Source organism: Penicillium canariense (assembly GCF_028826845.1).
Source record: "Penicillium canariense strain IBT 26290 chromosome Unknown utg000001l_segment0_segment0, whole genome shotgun sequence".
NCBI classification, from domain to species: Eukaryota; Fungi; Ascomycota; class Eurotiomycetes; order Eurotiales; family Aspergillaceae; genus Penicillium; species Penicillium canariense.
Window position 1 is genome coordinate 3,596,042 of NW_026622728.1, and position 19,638 is coordinate 3,615,679.

At 48.6% G+C, this 19,638-nt stretch overlaps 5 protein-coding genes across 5 annotated transcripts; 3 read left to right on the top strand and 2 right to left on the bottom strand.

Annotated features, from left to right (window-relative positions):
- Positions 1-292: 292 nt before the first annotated feature.
- N7482_001276 (uncharacterized protein) lies at positions 293-1,154 on the top strand (the record flags this gene model as incomplete). The annotated part of the gene is made up of 5 exons (XM_056683401.1): positions 293-295; positions 336-466; positions 528-764; positions 812-902; positions 960-1,154. 5 exons carry the CDS (start codon positions 293-295, stop codon positions 1,152-1,154), a joined length of 657 nt encoding a protein of 218 aa, XP_056547007.1.
- Positions 1,155-2,110: 956 nt separating this feature from the next.
- N7482_001277 (uncharacterized protein) lies at positions 2,111-3,229 on the bottom strand (the record flags this gene model as incomplete). The annotated part of the gene is made up of 1 exon (XM_056683402.1): positions 2,111-3,229. The coding sequence occupies one exon, from the start codon at positions 3,227-3,229 to the stop codon at positions 2,111-2,113; it is 1,119 nt and encodes a 372-aa protein (XP_056547008.1).
- A 7,897-nt stretch (positions 3,230-11,126) lies between these two features.
- Positions 11,127-13,069, bottom strand: N7482_001278 (class I adenylate-forming enzyme family protein; the record flags this gene model as incomplete). The annotated part of the gene is made up of 5 exons (XM_056683403.1): positions 11,127-11,512; positions 11,642-11,727; positions 11,800-11,894; positions 11,963-12,711; positions 12,778-13,069. 5 exons carry the CDS (start codon positions 13,067-13,069, stop codon positions 11,127-11,129), a joined length of 1,608 nt encoding a protein of 535 aa, XP_056547009.1.
- A 462-nt stretch (positions 13,070-13,531) lies between these two features.
- N7482_001279 (class I adenylate-forming enzyme family protein) lies at positions 13,532-15,553 on the top strand (the record flags this gene model as incomplete). The annotated part of the gene is made up of 5 exons (XM_056683404.1): positions 13,532-13,850; positions 13,923-14,698; positions 14,766-14,860; positions 14,925-15,049; positions 15,117-15,553. 5 exons carry the CDS (start codon positions 13,532-13,534, stop codon positions 15,551-15,553), a joined length of 1,752 nt encoding a protein of 583 aa, XP_056547010.1.
- Positions 15,554-17,897: 2,344 nt separating this feature from the next.
- N7482_001280 (oxidoreductase) lies at positions 17,898-18,405 on the top strand (the record flags this gene model as incomplete). The annotated part of the gene is made up of 3 exons (XM_056683405.1): positions 17,898-18,148; positions 18,215-18,281; positions 18,367-18,405. 3 exons carry the CDS (start codon positions 17,898-17,900, stop codon positions 18,403-18,405), a joined length of 357 nt encoding a protein of 118 aa, XP_056547011.1.
- Between the last annotated feature and the right edge of the window lie 1,233 nt (positions 18,406-19,638).

The window sequence follows — 19,638 nt, forward strand, 5'->3', positions numbered from 1 at the left end:
CTTGTCTGTGTCCCGTCACCTGAGACTCATGTCGTAATCAAACTTGAAGTCATACACCTTTGAAGTTGGATTGCGCTTCTGGATGTCGGAAGTAAGGCCCTGGTCTGGTCGTTGTTAGCAGGTCTTGACCAGTACGACGATAGAAAGAGCAAAGGGCATGTAGAGAAGTTCGGAGCTTCAAGCAAGGGGAGACCGATGGAGGACAAACCTTTGGAAACCTCCAGCGATATAGCGCGTGCAAGCGTGTTAGATGCACACTGTATTTGTTGGTTCAGCTTTGAAGAACAGATCGATGGTACCACAAATACGAAAATTCAGCTGAGATTCTGATCTAGTTTTTATTCAGCCCCATTCCTTCGCCGACACTCGATGGCACCAACTCCCGCTGTGGTGAATTCTACAAGATTGGAGCCAATGAGAACTGCGCTACCGTGGAAGAGAAGTTTGGAATATCGAGTTCTGACTTGTAAGTTTGGATATCAGAGCGTACAGGGGCAAGTGATTGATTTAAGTGTCTTGAACAACAGCCTTTTCCTGAACCCCGAGGTGTTTACAAACTGCACCAATCTGCAGAAGGATGTCTACTACTGCGTTGAGCCTGTCGGATATATCTCCACGTACCCTGGCTACGGCGGATCTACTACTGGTATACCGGCATTTACCAGGATTTCAATGACAGACGTTCCTTTCCCTACACGGAGCTATATTAGCGGCGGATACCCAGTTATCCCGATCGCCAACGGCACAAGAACAGACTGCATGGAGTGAGTGCCACAAGCCTCTTTTGATGAAACCTGCTCATCAGTAATAGATACGCTTGGTTTCATGAAACCCAGTTCCCGGGTCAAGAAATAGAACTAGACTGCTGGAATATCGCCATGTTTTACGAAATCACTGGAGAGGTCAGTCGTTGCCCTCCGCATTCGCAATCCCCTTCCTGTAGCTGACGGTTCGACCAGGAATTTGTTCTATGGAACCCATCCATGGCCAAGAATGGTACACGGACTAGCTCTTCAAGCAAGGCACTTATTTCACTTGTATCGGCGACCCCGAGTGCTAGCCCGATGGTGCTGCCATCTTCTTACAATTACCCCTGCACCGTGTCACAAAGCACATCCTACTGTGTGGCTATATCAACACCTACTTCAACCTAAGGTTGGTGAGTTGCGCATCTAGCAATATCGCGTCTGAAATACCTAATCATAATTGTAGTCATTTGAAACTCGTGGGCTTGCTTCTCTTCCTTTGAAGACGAATTCTCCACTTGTTCTCGCAGCTTGCTGGGGGTGCAATTTCCTCTTCTAGAGCCCGAGGTGTCTCATTAAGAACTGTGGCTAGCACTCTGCCTCCAGACTCAATAATTGGTGAAGCATCCCCAATTCAAATAAGTCTTTTGCGTGCCTCGCTTAAATTCGTCTCGAAGGGACTAGCTATAAGATATTTCAGTCCTTGGCCTCTAGACTTTGATCTTGTTAATTTATAATCTCACTAAGGGCAAGAGAATAATCCCAGGGATGAAAAGTCAACCATATGCCGTCAATTTTATGGTCTGTAGTCCGAATAACACGGTAAAACTGACTAATTATCAGGATCAAATGCATCTTTGACTGTTCCAAGAGCCTTTTTTCCTATGTTGTGAGGAGGGTCATAGAATGGATTTTCCCCGTTCTCGTAAATGAAATCGTCCACCTGCTTTCCGTACCAAGTAGCACCTCCTAGACAAAGAAAACCTCGCTCGCAACCGATAACAACGTTTGGTTGACGACCCTGCCAAAGACTCTTTTCACGGATCTGGGTGCGCAACTCTGTAAGGAAAGTATGCCAAACATTACCGTTATCAACAAAGACCAGAAAACTCAATTTCACAGACTGAATGGTGGATGGCAGCTTCGAAAGAAATTTGATCAGATCAACCTGGCTGACTATGAAACGCGATAATGCAAAATGGCGAAGCTTAGGCCATTTATCGATAGGGAATATGCTCTCTAACAGCACATGGGTGGTGTTAATGGGTGGCCCTCCCCACTCATGATAACCATCCAGCCCTGCAGTATAAAAGGTGAACTCCTCTAAGTCCGTCATGTTGCTTAGCGTTTCACGGAGCCCTTCGTTATAGGCGACGAAAGCCTGGTTTTTTCAGAACCGCCAGAAAATGATCGTGTTCCACGCAAGGATCATCGAATATAGTGCAGTTGATCCCTGTGTATAGTTGTCGAGCATCTAGAGCCAGTTCCACCACCTTGTTTTTCTGTTGTGCAAGGGCGCGTATAACAATACGGAATGCGCGGTACTTCTCTCTGTGCCGTTCATCAACTCTTTGCCAGGGAAATGTGATCACGTCCTCTGGCTCTTCGCTGGTTGAAGTTGGCCATCCACGGGGGATGGGATAGTTGAACCCTTGCGGGAATGCTCGAATCATAGGACTGGAGTATAATGGAGCAAACGGGACACCGTGGGCTGCGGGTGTAACCGTCACTCTTTTCAGTGCTGGGAACCGTTCGAGGCCGTACAGAAACGCCTCCTCGTCGTAGTTCCCAGCTAAAACATCCGCTTGTTTGCGGAGCAGCCCCCGGTAGATTGCCCAACACTCATTCATTGAAGGCCCGGACGAACCCAGCTGTTTCTCGGTTTTGAATTTTTGATGCCATGACTCAACCATGTTGAGCTTGCGTCGCCGCATAAGTAGATCTTCGATATTTGTGACACATGCGGCCTTGAACCAGAGTGGAACATTTTGTCCGCGGAAATTCGCACTATTCCTCATTTGATAGACAGTATCGCCGTACTCCTCGTCCTCCCTGTTGGTATAGTCAAAGTCGTCTTCGTAAAATTCCCAGTCTGGTGGCCCACCTCGGCCCTCAAGTTCACCGCGACGTCGTCTCGATTCGAAAGACTCCTCCGTCTCGTTATCACTTTCATCGGATTTTGGCAGGTATTGCCCGCGCTCAGGATTGATATCTCCCCCTGGGCCCCTTGCAAATCGTGCATCATCCCAAACAATCTCTGTAATCTTATGTCGGAATTTCTGATGATCTGCGATCGCGCGAAAGACCTTAATATTCAAGGGGTTCGCCGACAAAAAGACTCGCTGCAGTCTGAGCTCCACTGAATTGCATGATTGTTTAGAGACAAGTCGGAGCGTTTTGATATCGCGGTTAGGTAGATATGATAATATTGCCCTCCAGAGCTCCACGGGGAGATCATAGAATTGAGAGGAATTCGACATCATGTTGTGTTGGACGGGTGCATGAAGCTCAATGGGAGGGAGACTTGGGAAAAGTGGGGTGGGCAACAAAGCCTTCAGGCCATCGGGGAGACGAAAGACCCAAGTTAAGGCTTAAATAATCTGAACTCGGATCTGCATCACCCCTCGTGGTATGTAATTTATCTGGTAAAACATAGTGCCCCGTCTAAGCCTTATCTGGCTAAGCTTTAGCGCTGCAGGGATCAACGGTAAAGAGGCGCCCGGTTCATATTCGGGTCGCACCTGATGATGATGATGATGATACTCTATTAACCTGATGCAGCCTAACTAGTGTTGTATGGCTATGCAGGCGCTTCCTCCGGCGGAAGTAAGAGCATTCCGAACGCCAGCTAACGCGCATGAAATAGTAGATATATAAGAAACGGCGTTCTGCTATAATAAATCCCCTAAAACTAATGTAATAACGGTAACCAGACGCCTATTGTGTGTCCCTCGGCCCTTAGATCCCCCTTATTATGGCCGCCTGCGTCCCCTGTATCTCTATATCTCCTGCTATCCTACTATAGCGGTCTTATCCTCCTGCTTCGTTCTCTGTTGATCGGGGTTTAGTGTCGTTCTCTGATGTTTTCTACTAGTTATCGACGCGGCGATGTAGTCTCCTACGACCTCTCGGTAGGCTGTGGCCTTGGTGTTCCTTATACCTATCGTCTTTACTATCTGTGTCCCTGCTAGGTTATCCCGGCTGTTCGTTGTCTTCGCCCTCTGGAGGCTCCGGCTCGATGTTAACGTGTCGGAACTGCCCTAGGAGGCCTATTTATATTATGAATTCGGCTACGTAGCGGGTGGCCTGCGAGTGTAATACGATGGTATTGTAGTCCGTCGTGTTTCTAAGATCCGTCCGTGCCCGGATCTTTTCTAATATGGTCGTCCTTAGATTAGCGTATAACGGGTACTGTAGTAGGATATGCCTTGGTGTCTGAGACCCCTCGCTGTAGTAGCACTTATCCGATTCGACTGCGTTGATTTTGAATAAGAAGTGGTTTAGCGTAATGCGTATTGACTGTATCTAGATTAGTATCGATGTGTATGGCTTCGATAAATTATCGAATAGCCTTAGGTTCTTCTTGTCTAGGGCTTTTACTAGTCGCTGGTTCGGCTTGCCTGTCTTCTCCCTCGCCTACTCCTGCGCTTACCGTTCTTTAATTCGCCGCCGTACTCGACGCTTAGCCGATGAGGTAAGTAGGGTCCGGCCGCCGGTGGAGATGCTTGCCGAACTACCGGCTGGACGTTGATCCGTCCCGCTCTCCCTACCTCCCGTTACCGCTAACTTTGCCTTAACGTCCGCTGTCTTATTGCTAGGAACGCCTACGTGTGCGGGGATCTAGCGGATCTCGACGGGAATCGTGTCGGACGTGGGCGTTAGCGACTGGAGGGCCCGAATATGTTCGTAAATGTGTTGGATTATGAACTGGCCTAACGGTCGCCTAGGGTTCTGTACCGCCTGAATAGCGCCCTAGTAATCCGAGAAAATGACTATCTTATGCGGCGTTGCTTCCTGTTAGACTTATTGGGCTTGTCGGATCTTTTGTATGAACTTAGGAAGCGCTATTTTAATGCTGTTAAGCTCGGTAATGTATATTGTTGATTAGTCGGTGGTGCCTAAGTGCCGCCGTTCGAAGATGCCTTTATGCGGGGCGACGGCGGTAGCTCCGACTATGCCCTCGTATCCGCTTCCGTCGGTGAAATATAGGGCTATTTAGGTGTAGTCCTAAAGAAGAGACTCTGTCTCTATCCTATTATGCGAGGCTCGTACTGCCTCTGTATCCTCGATGACGTATAGGATCCGTGCCTCCTACGGCGCTAGAACGAACGCCTACCGGTCCTCCTATGTGCCTCCTTAAGGTTTTAGGATGCTATTATCCTTCTATCTAAGGGCTTCTAGAGGGCTCTAACCGCCCCTTCTCCTCTTGTTAGTACTGCGGGGGCTACGGAGGTTATATAGGTACTCCGGCTGTGCCTATTTCGCGTCTGTTTGAATTCTTATAGCCGTTTCCTGAATTATCTATTCTATCTGTAGTCGGATCGGTAGGAGATAGAGCTTAATATTTAGCGCTGCGGCGCCTATAGATTTGAAAGCCCTACTGATGAGAATCGCTGTACGTCTCTGAATTTTGGTGAATTTGTTGACTATACGTTTTGTCTCTTACCCTAGTAGTGCTTTCGCTACCGGGTAAAACTATGTGGAGATCCTATAGAGTATTTATAGGATGACTACTGCTTGGTAAATCTTCCGTATGGCTATTAACGAGGCCCCCTATGTTGATCCCGTTATGGCCCTAAGGGCTTCTAGGCTACCGTTGGCCTTTCTAAGTAGTTTCTTTCGGTGTACGTCGAACTTAAGGTGTTTATCGAGCTATATACCTAGGTATTTCGCCGAGTCTTTTGGTTGGATCGATATATCTCTAATCTGTACGGGTAGCTGGTCGTTACTCTCTGGGAAGGCGTGTATGATGTTAAATATGTCGTATTCGGGGTCGTCGGGCCGGATGATGCTGTTTTGGGTCGAGTTTGGGTTAGACGTAGGCTCCTCTTGAGGCGTGTTTGGGTTAATAAAGTGAATGAGTTCGAATTTATCCGGATTGAATTTTGCTGTGTGTTGTTTTGCCTATTAGTCTGCCCTACTAAGTACCTTCTCTATTAGGCGAACGTTGTCGTAGTATGTGTCCGATTCTACGACGGTTGCGACGTCGTCTATCTACCTAAAGCCCTATGTTCTACCTATTATGCCCCGGTATACGTATATGCTATACGCTGAGACTAGCGGTGCGTTGAATAGGAGGAATAGGATGGGAGATAGCGGGGACCCTTAGGGGATGCCTATCGGTATAGGAAAGCCGTCGGATAGGAATCCTGGTAGTTTAATATGCGTTGACCGTCCTGTGAGGAACGAGGCTATCTATAGGGCGAAGTAGCCTAGGCCTAGCCTTCGGAGGTTATTAAGTAGGCGTTAATACGAGATATTATCGTATACGCCGGTAACGTCTAGTAGGATTATACTTACCTTCTTTCCCCGTCCCTACGCCCGTCGTACCCTGTCGAGTATTAGTTAGATGGCGTAATCTACGCTTATTCCTTTCCTGCCGCCTAGGTACGTTTCCGGTAAGATCTGGTGTTCCTCTACCGCCTAGGCTATCCTTGTGGCGATGATGGACTCTAGAATTTTTCCTAGTGTATTTAATAAGGCTACTGGCCGGTAGGATTTCGGTTAACGGAAGTCCTGAGGGCCTCCTTTTCGTAGGGTAACCGTTACTGACGCCTGGAAATAGCGAGGGTTGTGTCCCGTTCGTATATATGCGTCGAAGATAGCTGTTAGGATAGCTACGAAGCTGTGGTTATCTATTAAAATCTTCTATATACGGTTCGGGATTATATCCTCGCCTAGCGCTTTATCCGGCGGTGCCCTTTTAATAGCGTCTAGAACCTCCTGCTTGCTGACTGCCGGGAACTGGAGCTAAGGTCGTCCCGATGTGTTGGGGCGTGCCTAGTTAATATCGCTGAGGTTAGCTTGGGGTGGCTCTAGGAAGAAGACCTGCCGAAGTAGTTGGACCTTCTCCTCTGCCGTTTCCGCTAGGCCTGTGGGTGTCTTAAGGGCCGGGATGCTGCTGCTGACCGACTGGTCGTGCGTGCGGGCCTATTTAGAAACCTTCTAGATGCCTCCGTGACTATCGTTGACCGTCTGCTTTACCTACGTCCGAAAGCCGTCTCGTAGCGCCTTCTTGATCGTTTTTTATTTCGTATTCCTTGCTGATACGTAATACTGCTAGTCTTCGTCCTCCCCCGTTCGTTTCTATCGCCTCCGCTCTCGCTGCGTCGTTTTGATCGCCTCCGTATATTTAGGCGTCTAGCCCTATCTAGCGTGCTCGGATAGGTGCGCCTAGGGTGTTAACTCCTGTATACTGCACTAAACGATATCGAGGAGGTGGTCTACGGCGGCGTCGATGCGTTATAGCGAGGGCGAGGTCGAGGGTAAGGACTTGTCCGGTAGATATATCTAGTCTTTGCCCTGAAGGTTAGCTGAGACGAAGTTGAGGAACTTATCTATATCTATAGCCTTTTACTGACGTCTTCTGATAGGTTCTTACGCCGTTGGGGCGTCGATTTCGAGTACGGTAAGGATTAGGAGATGGTCAGAGTCTGCGTGAACGTCTTGGTTAATCTTATATGTTACTATACGCTCCCGAAGGGTATAAGACGCTATAATAAGGTCGATCGTCGTCTGGCCGCCTGCCTGATCCTGTGTGACCGTTCCTGGGGGTAGCTAGAGGTCTAGGCCTGTTAGATCTATTAGAGCTAATAGGTCCTCTGATTTTGTATCTAGGCTAGCCTTAGGGCCGCCCTAGGCCGGGTGATGGAGGTTGAAGTCTCCTATAACTATGTGCGATGTTCCCCCCTCCTGTTCCTGAACCGTCGGTAGTAGGTTTACTAACTAATCTAGCGTACTCTAGCGTTACTGTTCGTTGTAAATATTGAATAACCGAAGCTCTATTAAATCCGTCCTTATCCTTACTTCCTGGTAGTCCCCCGAGTGTACTATGTGTGTGTAGCCCGCCGCTATCTTCTTCGAGACGAATAGATATATGCGTACCCTTTCGCTAGTTTCCGATGCTATTAGGTAGTGTAGCTTATGTGTGAGTCTTAGTAGATGGTGAGTGTCGTCTTTGAATATATTCTTCTATAGCTCCTGTATAGCGATAATATCGGCGCTAACTACCTCCGGATCCCGTAAAAACTGCGCTATTATAATATCCTTCGACCGGTTAACGTTATATTGGTATATTTTAAGTTCCTTTTGCCTTGGTTCGTTTTCCCTGTGTGTCGATTTATAGTTATATTGATTTATTGGTGTTATGACTGGGATGATATCCTGCGGTAGACCTTTCGCTTGCCTTTAGGTTAGAGGTTGATCGAGATATCTACGTTGTGAGGCTGCTTCTGCTTCCTCGACCTCGATGCTATCTCTAGTGATGCTCCTAGTGTTGCTTCTGGTAGGGAGGACGGTTAGAAGTCGATATCGCTCCTGATTTCTAAGAGGGAGGATGAGGTAAGTTCCTGTACTCTATTTAGCTGTTTTTCGAGGCTTTCTATGTTAACTTCGTTAGGCGCCGTCGAGCTTAGGTCTGACTCTATACGGGTTTGATTCGCCTCCTCTAGTCTTACGGCCCTCTTATTCGATTATACCTCTTTTAGTTTCCTCGCTCTGGCCTCTCTTATTTTAGTAGTTCTCGCCCTTATCTTATTAGCTTTCGATTAGGCGCTGGTAGTGCTAGCGCTGGCCTCCGGTATAGTCTATGGCTAGAAGTTAATAATAGCTTCCTCTACGGTCGGTTAGCGAAAGGTGCTTATTGCGCGAGGTACTAAGTTGGGTATGCTGATCCGAGTCTCTATTTCTTATCTAACTATGAATAACCTCTCCTAGCCTTCTCCGAATAGGAAGCGGCTCGCCCGTAATAAGGCGGCGTTCCCCGTCGGGCGCTTATTATCGTCTGGGCTAGTGTCTATCGCTCCCTTCTCGCCTAACGATACTGTTGTCGCCGACTAGGTAGTGTTTCCTAGAGCCTATCGGCTCGATTATAGGCCGTTAGTTATTCGGGTCGATGCTATTAGGTGGGTGGATACCCCCTAGCTATTAGTTATTCCTATTATTATAGGGCTAGTACCCTGCTGCCCCCCGTTACTAGAGTGTGTGCCCGGCGCCGAGCCGCTACTTTTGACGCTGGTAGGCTCTTCGGTCGATAGTTCCGGCGGTGTTCCCTACGAGCTAACTGTAGAGGGCTACGAGATCGTTAGCGATAGCTAGTTAATGCTGTACGGCGCCGGGACTAGATAGTAGTAGCTACGCTGTCTTGCTATTGCCGTTACTTTCTCGACCTCCTGCTTCCGAAGCTCGCACTCAGAACTCTATATAGCGTGTGCGCCCTCGTAGTTGGCGTACTTGTTTCCCTTACGTATATCCTTCGAAGGGTAATCCCGAGACTGATAGCCCTCCGTATAGTATACGCACTTAACGGTATTAGTATAGGTAGTTCCTATATGTCTAAATTATTAGTAGTTAAAGCACTAGCGTATACGAGCCGCTCTATCGTATAGAACGGCCGTTAGGCTGTTATATTTCTATAGGACCCCCTTATCGATCGCCTTATTCGCCGGCACCGGTGAGGTGAATTCGAGGATTAGGGAGCCTAACTTCTTACCTTCCGGTATACGAAGCTAGCTAACCTTGGTGATCTCCGCTTCCCCCTAGTTATCCTTATTCGCCGCTAATAGCTCTTTAATCACACTATCCTGTACGCCTTTTAGCTCATCGATCGATGGCCGGTTAACGCCTAACGACCGGACGTTAACGTCGTATACTACGACGCCCTAGGTTGGTATATATACGAATACTGTACGGCAGAGACCCTTCGCCTACTTCTCTCGATAAACCCTCATAATTTCGGCTTCCTTAGCGTCCCGGAGAGTAAAGCGGAGGTCACCGGACTTTAGCTAGCGTAAGGCCGTAATTATAACCGTCGCTAGGGCGTCGGTAGCCGTCGACTGAGCAGCCTTAGCCTTTACCTAGTTCGCTCGCTTAGTAAGTTCCGCTAGCGAAAGACGGCGGAAGGTGCTGATTTATACCTAATCTCCTAGGCATATTACTACTTTACGATTACGTATAACCTCCGACGGGCGTACGCCAGTACTAGAGGAGCTATAGGATAAGAGGTAGTGCGCTGGCGCTAGCGCTCTAGTAGCTACTTCGGCGAAGGATCGAACCGTCTACCTTACTAGCGGTTCGACCGCTGCTTTAACAGCCTAGATCTCCTGGCGTAGGGAGCTCAGTTCCTGCTGCTAGTCGGTTAGGGGCGTCGATAGGAGGTCCTTCGTTAGGTCTTCCACCTGGCGGAGGAAGCTGACGACCTTAGCGGGTGGTCTTGCTTCTTTCTAGACCTTACTGAGCTCTCTTAGCAGGTCGTGTGCAGTGTAGTTGGCGTTCAGTACGCGCTCACGGTTCGATTGCAGATTTTTCGGGCCTCCGGAAGCCCCTAACGGGACAGGCCCAACACCCTTTTACGCGCGCATTATTGTGATACTGGCCTGACAGAGTCAATGCCAGTATCAAAATGTAGCGCTGGGTGTCGGATAAAATCTGCCGTTTACGGTTGGTTGCTAACTGGTCTGGTTCCTGAGATATTTCAAAAATTCAATTTGGCGCTTGAGTTGTTGTTCCATTCGGGTCGCACCCACCCGCACTACTCACCCGCCCCTTTCACAGATTACCATTTATTCCAGACCCTGGAGACGATGGTCCAAGGTTGAGATATACGGGGGTTGGTATATCTCTTGATCGAAGGGAGGTCAGGAAATAAATCTCTGTACACTTCACGTCCACACATAATTTGAAAGTGCATATTTCGGTTTGTTTCCACCCGCTCTACTTGTTTGTATATCCAGAGCTATCTGACAAAAAGTGGCCAGACTGGACAGTGGCTTCACATTATCAAGAATATATGTTTGCGGTTGGACGCTTTTGACTAGACTGCGCCAAAAACCGCAATTGGGGGGCAAAACCTCGCCCCCAAAAACCAATCGCAACCAAACCGCAATGGTTGCGGTTTGGTTCTTGGGGCCCAACAAAACCCATTTTTGCATAGAATTGAATAAAAAAGCTATTACTAAGCACTATATTTATAATTTATAAAATTAGTGGGCTACCTATATACTAAGGAAGCTGTACTAGGAGCAAGGTTATTGATTGCTTGATCAAATTCACGAAGTTTAGCTATGTATGATCTTTCATTAAGGACAGTTCGTACGCACTTTAAGACCTCATCGGACCGCTAAAGCCAATGACCCGATCGCATGAGCAAAGATAGGAGATAGTTCAGCCGATTAGCCAATCCTGCACCCCGTGCAAAGTAGCGTCCTCCTTTAATGGCATAGAAAAGAACTGCTTTCGTGCTTCTCCGTACATGAGCTTTCCTGACACACTGTGAGGGATTACCTCTCCATCCGTCACAAGTCTAAGAAGGGTGGGTAGCTCATGTTCTGAGAGTAAATGAGCCAGACCCCGTCGCAAGTGTGCTAGGTCAAAAGTGCACTGTTCCCGGCAGTGGTTACGGCCTTCCTGTAGACGCACAAGCGCCGCGACTTGATTCACATACGTTTGGTCTTGGATGCCAAAGATATAGCCTTCCTTGACTTCGGGGAGGCCAATGAGAGCCTCGCGGATCTTTGGCGCTGATACCATCCCGCCCAATGTGGCGATGACTAGGGGCAAAATTAGCTTGGAGGTACTCCTGAAACAGAGGTGTCTGCCGTGGACCACCGAGCGAGAATTGTCCGGCTGCTGGAAATACCCACAGTCACATTCGGCCCGCCCTTCTATTTCATACACACTACCGTTCAGTCGGACAATATCGCCTGTGCGGAAAAACCCTTCCTCGTCGAACGATTTGCGTGTGGCCTCGGGATTATCCAAATACCTGTAAAAGCGCGTCGTCCTCAGCAAAAAGTGCAAGAAAATGCAAGGCGTGGACTGGCACGAGGGAGATTACCCGGCGAAAAGGGCAGGTGTTTTGACGAGTAACTCGCCCTTGTCACCGCCACTCAGCTTGAACTCAACGCCTGGAACTGGCTTGCCTATAACTCGCTAGCCCTCGTGTCAGGTTCCGTCCGTCAGGCAGAAGGAATTCTATATGTAAGGGTGGGGAGTCATACCTCAACCATTGAATCCGAACCGTGAGCTTTGAATGGAGATATACCCATCTCCGTCCCACCGTAAATCACTGTAACACATCGCCCCTCCAGCATGTCACACCAGAATGCCTTGACTTCCTGCAGCATAACCTGACCGCCGGCAGTGGCTTCACGCAACTGGCGGGCTCCGGCATAGTATTCTTCCTGCTCCTCTAGGGGCAACTTGCTCAGCCTGTCCCGATAGACCAGCATCAACGTCCTCCATGTCATTGGCGGCAAATGCAAAATGGTGATGCCGCCCTGTCGCAGGCGCTCCCAAAGCATATTCGGGTCGGCAAGGTAGGGCCATAGCTCGATCCGGATGCCCCTCAACAGCATGATGACCATCAACCGGATGGAGCCAATATACCCTGCCACTCGGGTGAATAGAAGTGCGTCGTCCTCCTGTCCGACAGGATCCGTATTGACATCGAAGAACCGCCGCGAATGCAGGACACCCTTAGGCTGTCCCGTGGTTCCCGAGGTAAACAGGAGAAGGGCAGTGCGTGTTGATAGAAAACCAGTAGTCTGTTCTGCGATGAACGAAAGATTCGACGGGACGTCCCCCGGATGGGCACTGATGGCGACCAAGCAGACTTCCTTGCCCGTGGTCACCTGTGCACGAAGCCGGGTAAACCACATCAGCTCCGCCTGTTGGGGGCTATACACCACACATGCAGCGTTACACTTGGTCATCCGTTCGCAGATTGCTTGGGGAGAATCGGTAGTGGCTGTGATCCTGCGTCAGCCACTACTTTAATTCCTTGGACGAAGATTGGGGAGATAATGCCCAGTACATAACGGAGTAATAACCCCGCCGAGGGACAGGATCGTCAGGAATGCAACTGTGAATTCTACGCTTGCTGGTGCGAGAATCCCTATATAGACGTTTGGACGGATCATCTGATTGCTGTCCACTGCGTCTGGGGGCAACGACTGCAGCAGGATTTGCCGGAAACGAAGCACTCCCGACAGCAGATCTCGATAGGTGACTCGTACGCCCGAGATATCGTCGCTGATAATTATGCGAGGAGGTCCATTAGCGAATTGAATCAACCGCCGGAAGAAGGGCTCATTGGGAAAGCTCATGGTGAATTAGAAGTGAATATCGCTGACACCGGTGACATGGAAGAGGAAAACCTGAAAATGGGGTCGGCACATTAGACAACATTCGGATTTAATTGAACAGTATGTCTGGGAAGATAGAACCACCGAGCCACTCAACATAAATATCCTCACAAAGACGGTCTCTCCATCCTACCTTTTACCCTCACCGCTGTTTGAGGCAAACTCCACAACTGACCTTGCAGAACGCTGAATTGACGAGTCATAACCTCGTGTCTCCGAAGGCACCGCGAGCGATACAGGTTATCCAAACCCACTGTAATTTTGCTATCCTCGTGTTGCTCCGGGCATGGTGGCAGAAACCTACATATATCACACGCATGCCCGGATATACACTGACACACATATATATTCATATGTATTCTCCCTCTCTTGAAAAATCATGGCCCTCCGTTCTTGCCTAGTTATCTACTCCCTAGCTCCATGATGCCCGTTCCTTTACCAGAATTGCCCGGCCTCCCTAATGATCCTCTCTTCAAGCAGCTCCTCCACAATGCCCAGGCTAACCCAAACATTCTGATCCATGATCCGACCCACGGCATTGACGCTACCGCGGCCCAATTCCTTCGTGATGTCGTGGCCTTCCGGGGGAGAATTGAGGCTCAGCTACCCCGGTGCTATTTCACTGACCAGGGGAGATTTCAGAGCCTTGGCGTATATATAGGCATCCTCGCCCCTCTCAGTTACGACTTTATCGTAAGTCTATACGCCATCACCGCTCTGGGGGCGGCTGCAGTGCCACTATGTACGTGTTGCGACGATGTGACTCAGGAGCACATCCCATGAACACATTTCGCCATTTCTGACTCACCTGCAGCTACCAAAGTCCTCCCCGAAGAAGGTGCCTGGCTGTTGAAAAAATGCAAAGCCATTTGCCTGATTGTGACGCCGGACATGGCCTCGCTCGCATCCCAGATTGTATCCATGCAGCAGACGGGTGCCTCGAGCGTATCCCTAACCTGCCCGCTGATCTCCATCGAGCACCCCGTGACCGGAAAAAACGAGCCCAATTCTTCCGGAGATATCGCTAGGATAGATTTTAACTTGACCTTCCCATCTACGCAGCCAGCCCTGCTCCTCTTCACCTCCGGCACGACCGGGCCGCCCAAAGGCGTCATTTTACCTCGGCAGCTATTCTTCCCACAGGTGGCCCCTGACTGCGACGCAAGCGACGTCGCGATCCTCTACCGTGCGGTCAACGGTCTTCCGGGGGTACTTAATCTGATAGATCTCTTGTATGTTGGCGCCCGCGTCGAGCTTTTTCCAGGCGGGATCCAGCCGGGGCCTATCTGGGAGCGACTGCGACGCGGCGGCATCACCTGCCTGGCCGGCGCGACCCGTTTCTGGCAGGTTCTCATGACATACTACGAGGAGACGCTAGGGATGCTGCCAGAGGAGGAACGGGCGCCGTATGACGAGGGCGCGCGGAATTTGCGAGTTGCATGGTTCGGTGGCGGGATGCCCCTGCCGGCGGCTAAGCGATTCTGGTTGGGTCTGCGTGGGGAGAAGCCCTGGACAGTTAAATACGGGTCATCCGAACAGGGACGTGAGTCATTCGTGTTTCGGTTCACCGCAGAGACTGCGACATCACAGGTGAGAGAAACATTGCTATGATTTGGCCGCGTGAGGCCCAACCTTGACTGACTATTGGTATGCTCAGCCGGCTATCGGTCATCCATTACATGGCGTCGAGGCCAAGTTAACCGAAGGAGACCATGGGGAGCTGCTCATCAAAAGCCCTACGATGATGACTGGGTTTGTCTTTTTCTCTCTGTGTCTGCCGGAGCAGGTTGGGATCTGATATTACTTGATTCGGTAGGTACATCGACGACGAAGATCGCACGAAGGCAGCATTCGATAACGATGGCTTTTATCGCACCGGAGACCTCGTTCACCAAGATGAAGAGGGCACATTCATTTTTGATGGTCGGGCTTCGGCTGATTGTAAGTTACTGCACATCGTGCCCAGCCCCTGCGATGTTACTCGCTGATAAAACCTGTCTCCATCTAGTTATCCGGTTCAACGGGTTTCGTGTCTCTGTCTACGAGGTAGAGTCGCATCTGTGCGACCTGCCATACGTCTCCGAGGCGTACGTACTGAGCATTCCGGACATGCGCTATGGTCAATGCGTTGGTTCAATCGTCCGTTTGAAAGCAGGAGACGCCGGGTGCAGCAACATACCTATGCCCCCGCTACTAGAGAAGCTCCGGGTAGATCTGTCGGCGATTCTGGCAACATATAAGCTGCCGACAGTGTTGCGCGTTGTGGGCGCAACGGAGGAGCTACCACGGAGTCCGGAGGGTAAGCTGGCGCGTAAGCTAGCGCTGCATAAGTACTTTCTTACACCATCGAGTGAGGACGGTCAGGGTATGCGGTCAAAGATAGAGGTTTGGGATCTGGCGGTGGATGATATGGTGCCGAAAAGGCCCTGGGATTGGGGGGTGTAGTCTGATTTCTGCATTTTCTTCGACGTGGGTATTGCGTGAACCGGTTGAGATGAGGGAGTCCCGGTTGAAATCCAAGATAACCTTCATTTTCTGACAGAATTCTCGCTATAAAGGTTCTACCAAGCCGGATAGTATCATCTCGACCTTATGCTCCCTGCAAATGGCTATCTGCTGGCTTAAATAAGAGCAAATACACAGGCGATTGAGAAAATCATTCAATCAAAGACGATGAGTTATTATAGCACGTATCACAAACCTTGAGATTCGCAAGAATATCCCCGGAGACTCTCTCCAGAGGCCATGGCCCTTCTATGGGCTTTTAGACTGTCTAACACCACCTTTAACCACTCATTCCTTTTAATCAATAATCGACAGTACATAGTATCGGCGGTGTATATGTCAGAACAAGAAATAACCATATAGACTGAGAATGTAGTCCATAGAGGATTTTTTGTCTAGCGATATTATGCGCCATATTTTGTGCGACAGCATACTATACAGTAGATACATGGTTGATGTATTATATCGAGGATTCCTAGATGTGTATAGCCTATTATGTGCTCAGAACAAATACAGTAGGATCAAAAGGAATCAGAACAGAATGAATTGGTTGATTGTTTAGAAAGGAAAAAGAAGCAAGGGGATGATGGTTGTCGAGGGCGATCCCATAGCCCGCAATGCTGATACTCGGCTATTACGACGCCAGAGTTCATGGGTGATTCAGAATTACATACACAAACATAAGAAAAGCGGTCTCCAGTGTGACCTATCAGTTGCTAGCGGTATGTCACTGCTCCACGCTCTGACATATTATTAGGTTTGGACCTGTCATCTCTCAAAGTCCTACAAAACATCGCCGTTAGGTAGGGGGTTGCTTTCGCTCTCCACTTATATGTTCTTTGAACGCTATTACAATAAGAGCTCTATGTATGTCGCTGCCACAGAATAGTATCTGTCCGTTCCATTATCCATAAATGATAAACGCGAACTCCTATCATTTGTCAGACAACTCCGGCCAACATGGGAACACGAAGCATTGTGCGCCATGTGGACCTCATACCCCAGTGTGCATCTACGAGCGTACCCCTTTGTCACATACGGAATTGCAGACCGGACGCAGCGGCCGGCGGCTATCCAAGATCTTTTCGGGTCCTGACAGTATGGGGTGACGCTTCCTGTAGCATTTTCTGCGTGCTGTCGCGATCCTCCATCTCGAGCCTCTTTATCAATAAGTCGTGGACTTTGTAATGATCCAGGTTCTAACATTCCCTTCACTCCTTCGACTGCTTCCAGCGTGGCGGGCAATGATCAACGCAAAGTTTGCGCCCCATGCCATGGGGAATGAAACACTATAGGGCATTTACGAGAAAGATATTCCTTGCAGAAGCCCTTTGGGGAAAAGAAGTACATAACAAGAGAAATTAAAAAAAGTTAAGTATTGTTTACTCCAAGGTGGCTCTACGTCCGCTGTCAAATGCACAATGCATTATTCCTTGAGAACTCCTGCCTTGTATAATCTGTATCAAGTCTGCGTGTCCACCGACGTGGCTGGAGATTCCTAGTTCTTGAAGGTGTCCATTTTTGGGGTAGTTGCTGCGCAGTGGGCTCTGGATATTTGTCTTGTCATTCGTGGGGACGATCAAAATAGTCAATTTTGGCAAGCAAATCACCCGGTATAATTTGTGGGCGCACTTCCGGTGATTTCCAATGAATTTCAGTTCTAGAAGCTAAACAAAGTGAAGTTGATACTACCGATCTTCGGAACCAAGCTTTCCGATTTAGAAGCAGAGTTTGGGGACAGGTAGGAGCATCTTTCTATTATCTATCTACTCTACTGATTCTGAAGCGAATCTATGAGCAGTATTGGCGACGTGACGCTATAATTCTTTTCATCTAGGGGCTGCAGGTTACCTGAGTTCCATAATAGCAACATGACCGAGACCAGCCGGCCCACCCACACCGCTTCGTTACCCTGGACGCTTTCGGATCCCAGATCGATAATACCTTGCATATACGGCCACACGTAATTAATTAAGCGATGCTGTTTCAGGTAGATGCACGATGTTCTGCAGATGGTAGAGTTAGTGTCTAGTAGCCGCATGTCTCCTGCAGACCAGCCATAGCTTTTCACCGCTATTTAATATTTTAATAATACTTAAACTCTATGATGGCTTATCAATGTGGTTATAAAGTCAAAGGGGTCATCTAACCCCGATTCATCCACCGCGTGGTATATGGCAAATCTGAAAGGGCACGTTGAATCACGAGGCATCAAGCTAAATCGACCATTGCCGTTTCACGCGGAAGGCAGCTGTGAATACGGATGACTTCTTCAGAGATTCCAATGTCTCTGACTGCTCAACTTGAGACAGTCAATATCACAGAACTCCGCAAGTTTTCCCGTGGCGCGTCTCAGAAGGTTGCTCAGGCAGCCAAAGAACAGGGGATTTTCTATCTCGACCTTACTGATGACAATTTGTCTTCGAATGGGAATATTGAGGGGGTAGCTGCTCTTTCTGAGGAAATATTCCAGCTGCCCTTCACAGAAAAAATGCAGTTTGACGTGGATAAATTAGGAGAGTGGAAAATCAATGGGTGAGCATAGCCATATCCTTACGCCCCCTTGCTTTGAGATATACACGCTAATTTGAAATAATCCAGATACAAGCCCGTCGGTCGAAACGTAGGCGGTCTGCCTGGTCAACGTGACGGCTTCGAGAGTTATGGGGTATGTCCACGTAACCATATGAGCCGGATACCTATACTTATCGAAAACCAGATACCGTGTCATGCCCTACTTAATCCTGTTACAGGGTTGTTTCCAAAGCCTAAACTACTTGATAAGCACCTAGAGCTTCTTCAACGATTCGCCTCTGCATGTAATGAAATTGTCGATATTATCTTGCGCACCCTGTCTGCAGCACTCGACCTTCCTCCAGGAGTCTCCTTTGAGATGTTCCAAAAGCATGATCATTCTGTGTTCAACATAATTCGCCTCCTCCGCTATGAAAGAAGCCGGAAGAGTGATGAAGCTTTCTGTGTGCCGCAAGCTGCGCATACAGATCTCGGCTCATTAACTTTATTATTCGCCACCAAACCAGGCCTACAAATATGTGGCGACGGACCAGAAGGCTGGCTCTACGTAATGCCACAGCCTAATTGTGCTATCGTCAATTTAGGTGACGCGATGTCAATCTGGACGAATGGGTATTTCAAGAGCGTGAAACATAGGGTGGCTTCTCCGCCAGGGCAAGGAATGTCAGAGCGATATAGTTTCGCATTTCTAGCACGGCCAGGCAAAGCGGCACCAATGTGTCCGCTATCAGCAATATCTCTCACTGTGGATCAAACGATGGATGGTAATATGTTACGATGTGAAGACTGGATGAAGGAGAAGTTTCGTCGATTAAGAGGCGAGAAAAAGATGAATCTTTGCCAGGAATCTGAAGACAACACATATACTGTCACTATGAGGTAGCTAGCCAACAAAAGGATCTAGCAACATCAAAACAGCTTGGAATCTTATTAATCCATTGCGACCTCTACCATCAATCAAGCAAGATCATGAGGCTCTTTGGTTCCTCTCGCCGAGCAATAGATCCAATTGGTAAGCCTATGAGATATCAAGACATAGTGTAGCTCTCCTACAACATGAAGTTAATGATCTATGTACTACAAATACAACAACACTTCGAAAGATAAGATGATTTCCTTGACAGATAGCACTCAAAGGCGGTTTAAAAAGGTGAGCACAACATAAAGATCCAACAGCCTCATGAATATGGCATACACCGCATTCAGATAATTCTGCTACCAGCCATTAAACACGCTATTCATGTAACGATCATATGATATAGAAGGTTCCATCGTTGGAGTAGTAAAAAACAGCGCTTATCTCTCTATCCCTTTCTCTTCCTTTCCTCCCTCAGATTCGATATTTTTGCTGAATAGACTATTCTTTTTGAGAAAAATGTTGATGTATTTCCCCTGTTCGTCCGGTTGGAAAACCAACCGTACGGCCAATATTCGGCTGTTACAAAGCTCGAGTTCACGTGTAACCAGGATGATATACAAGAACATAAGAA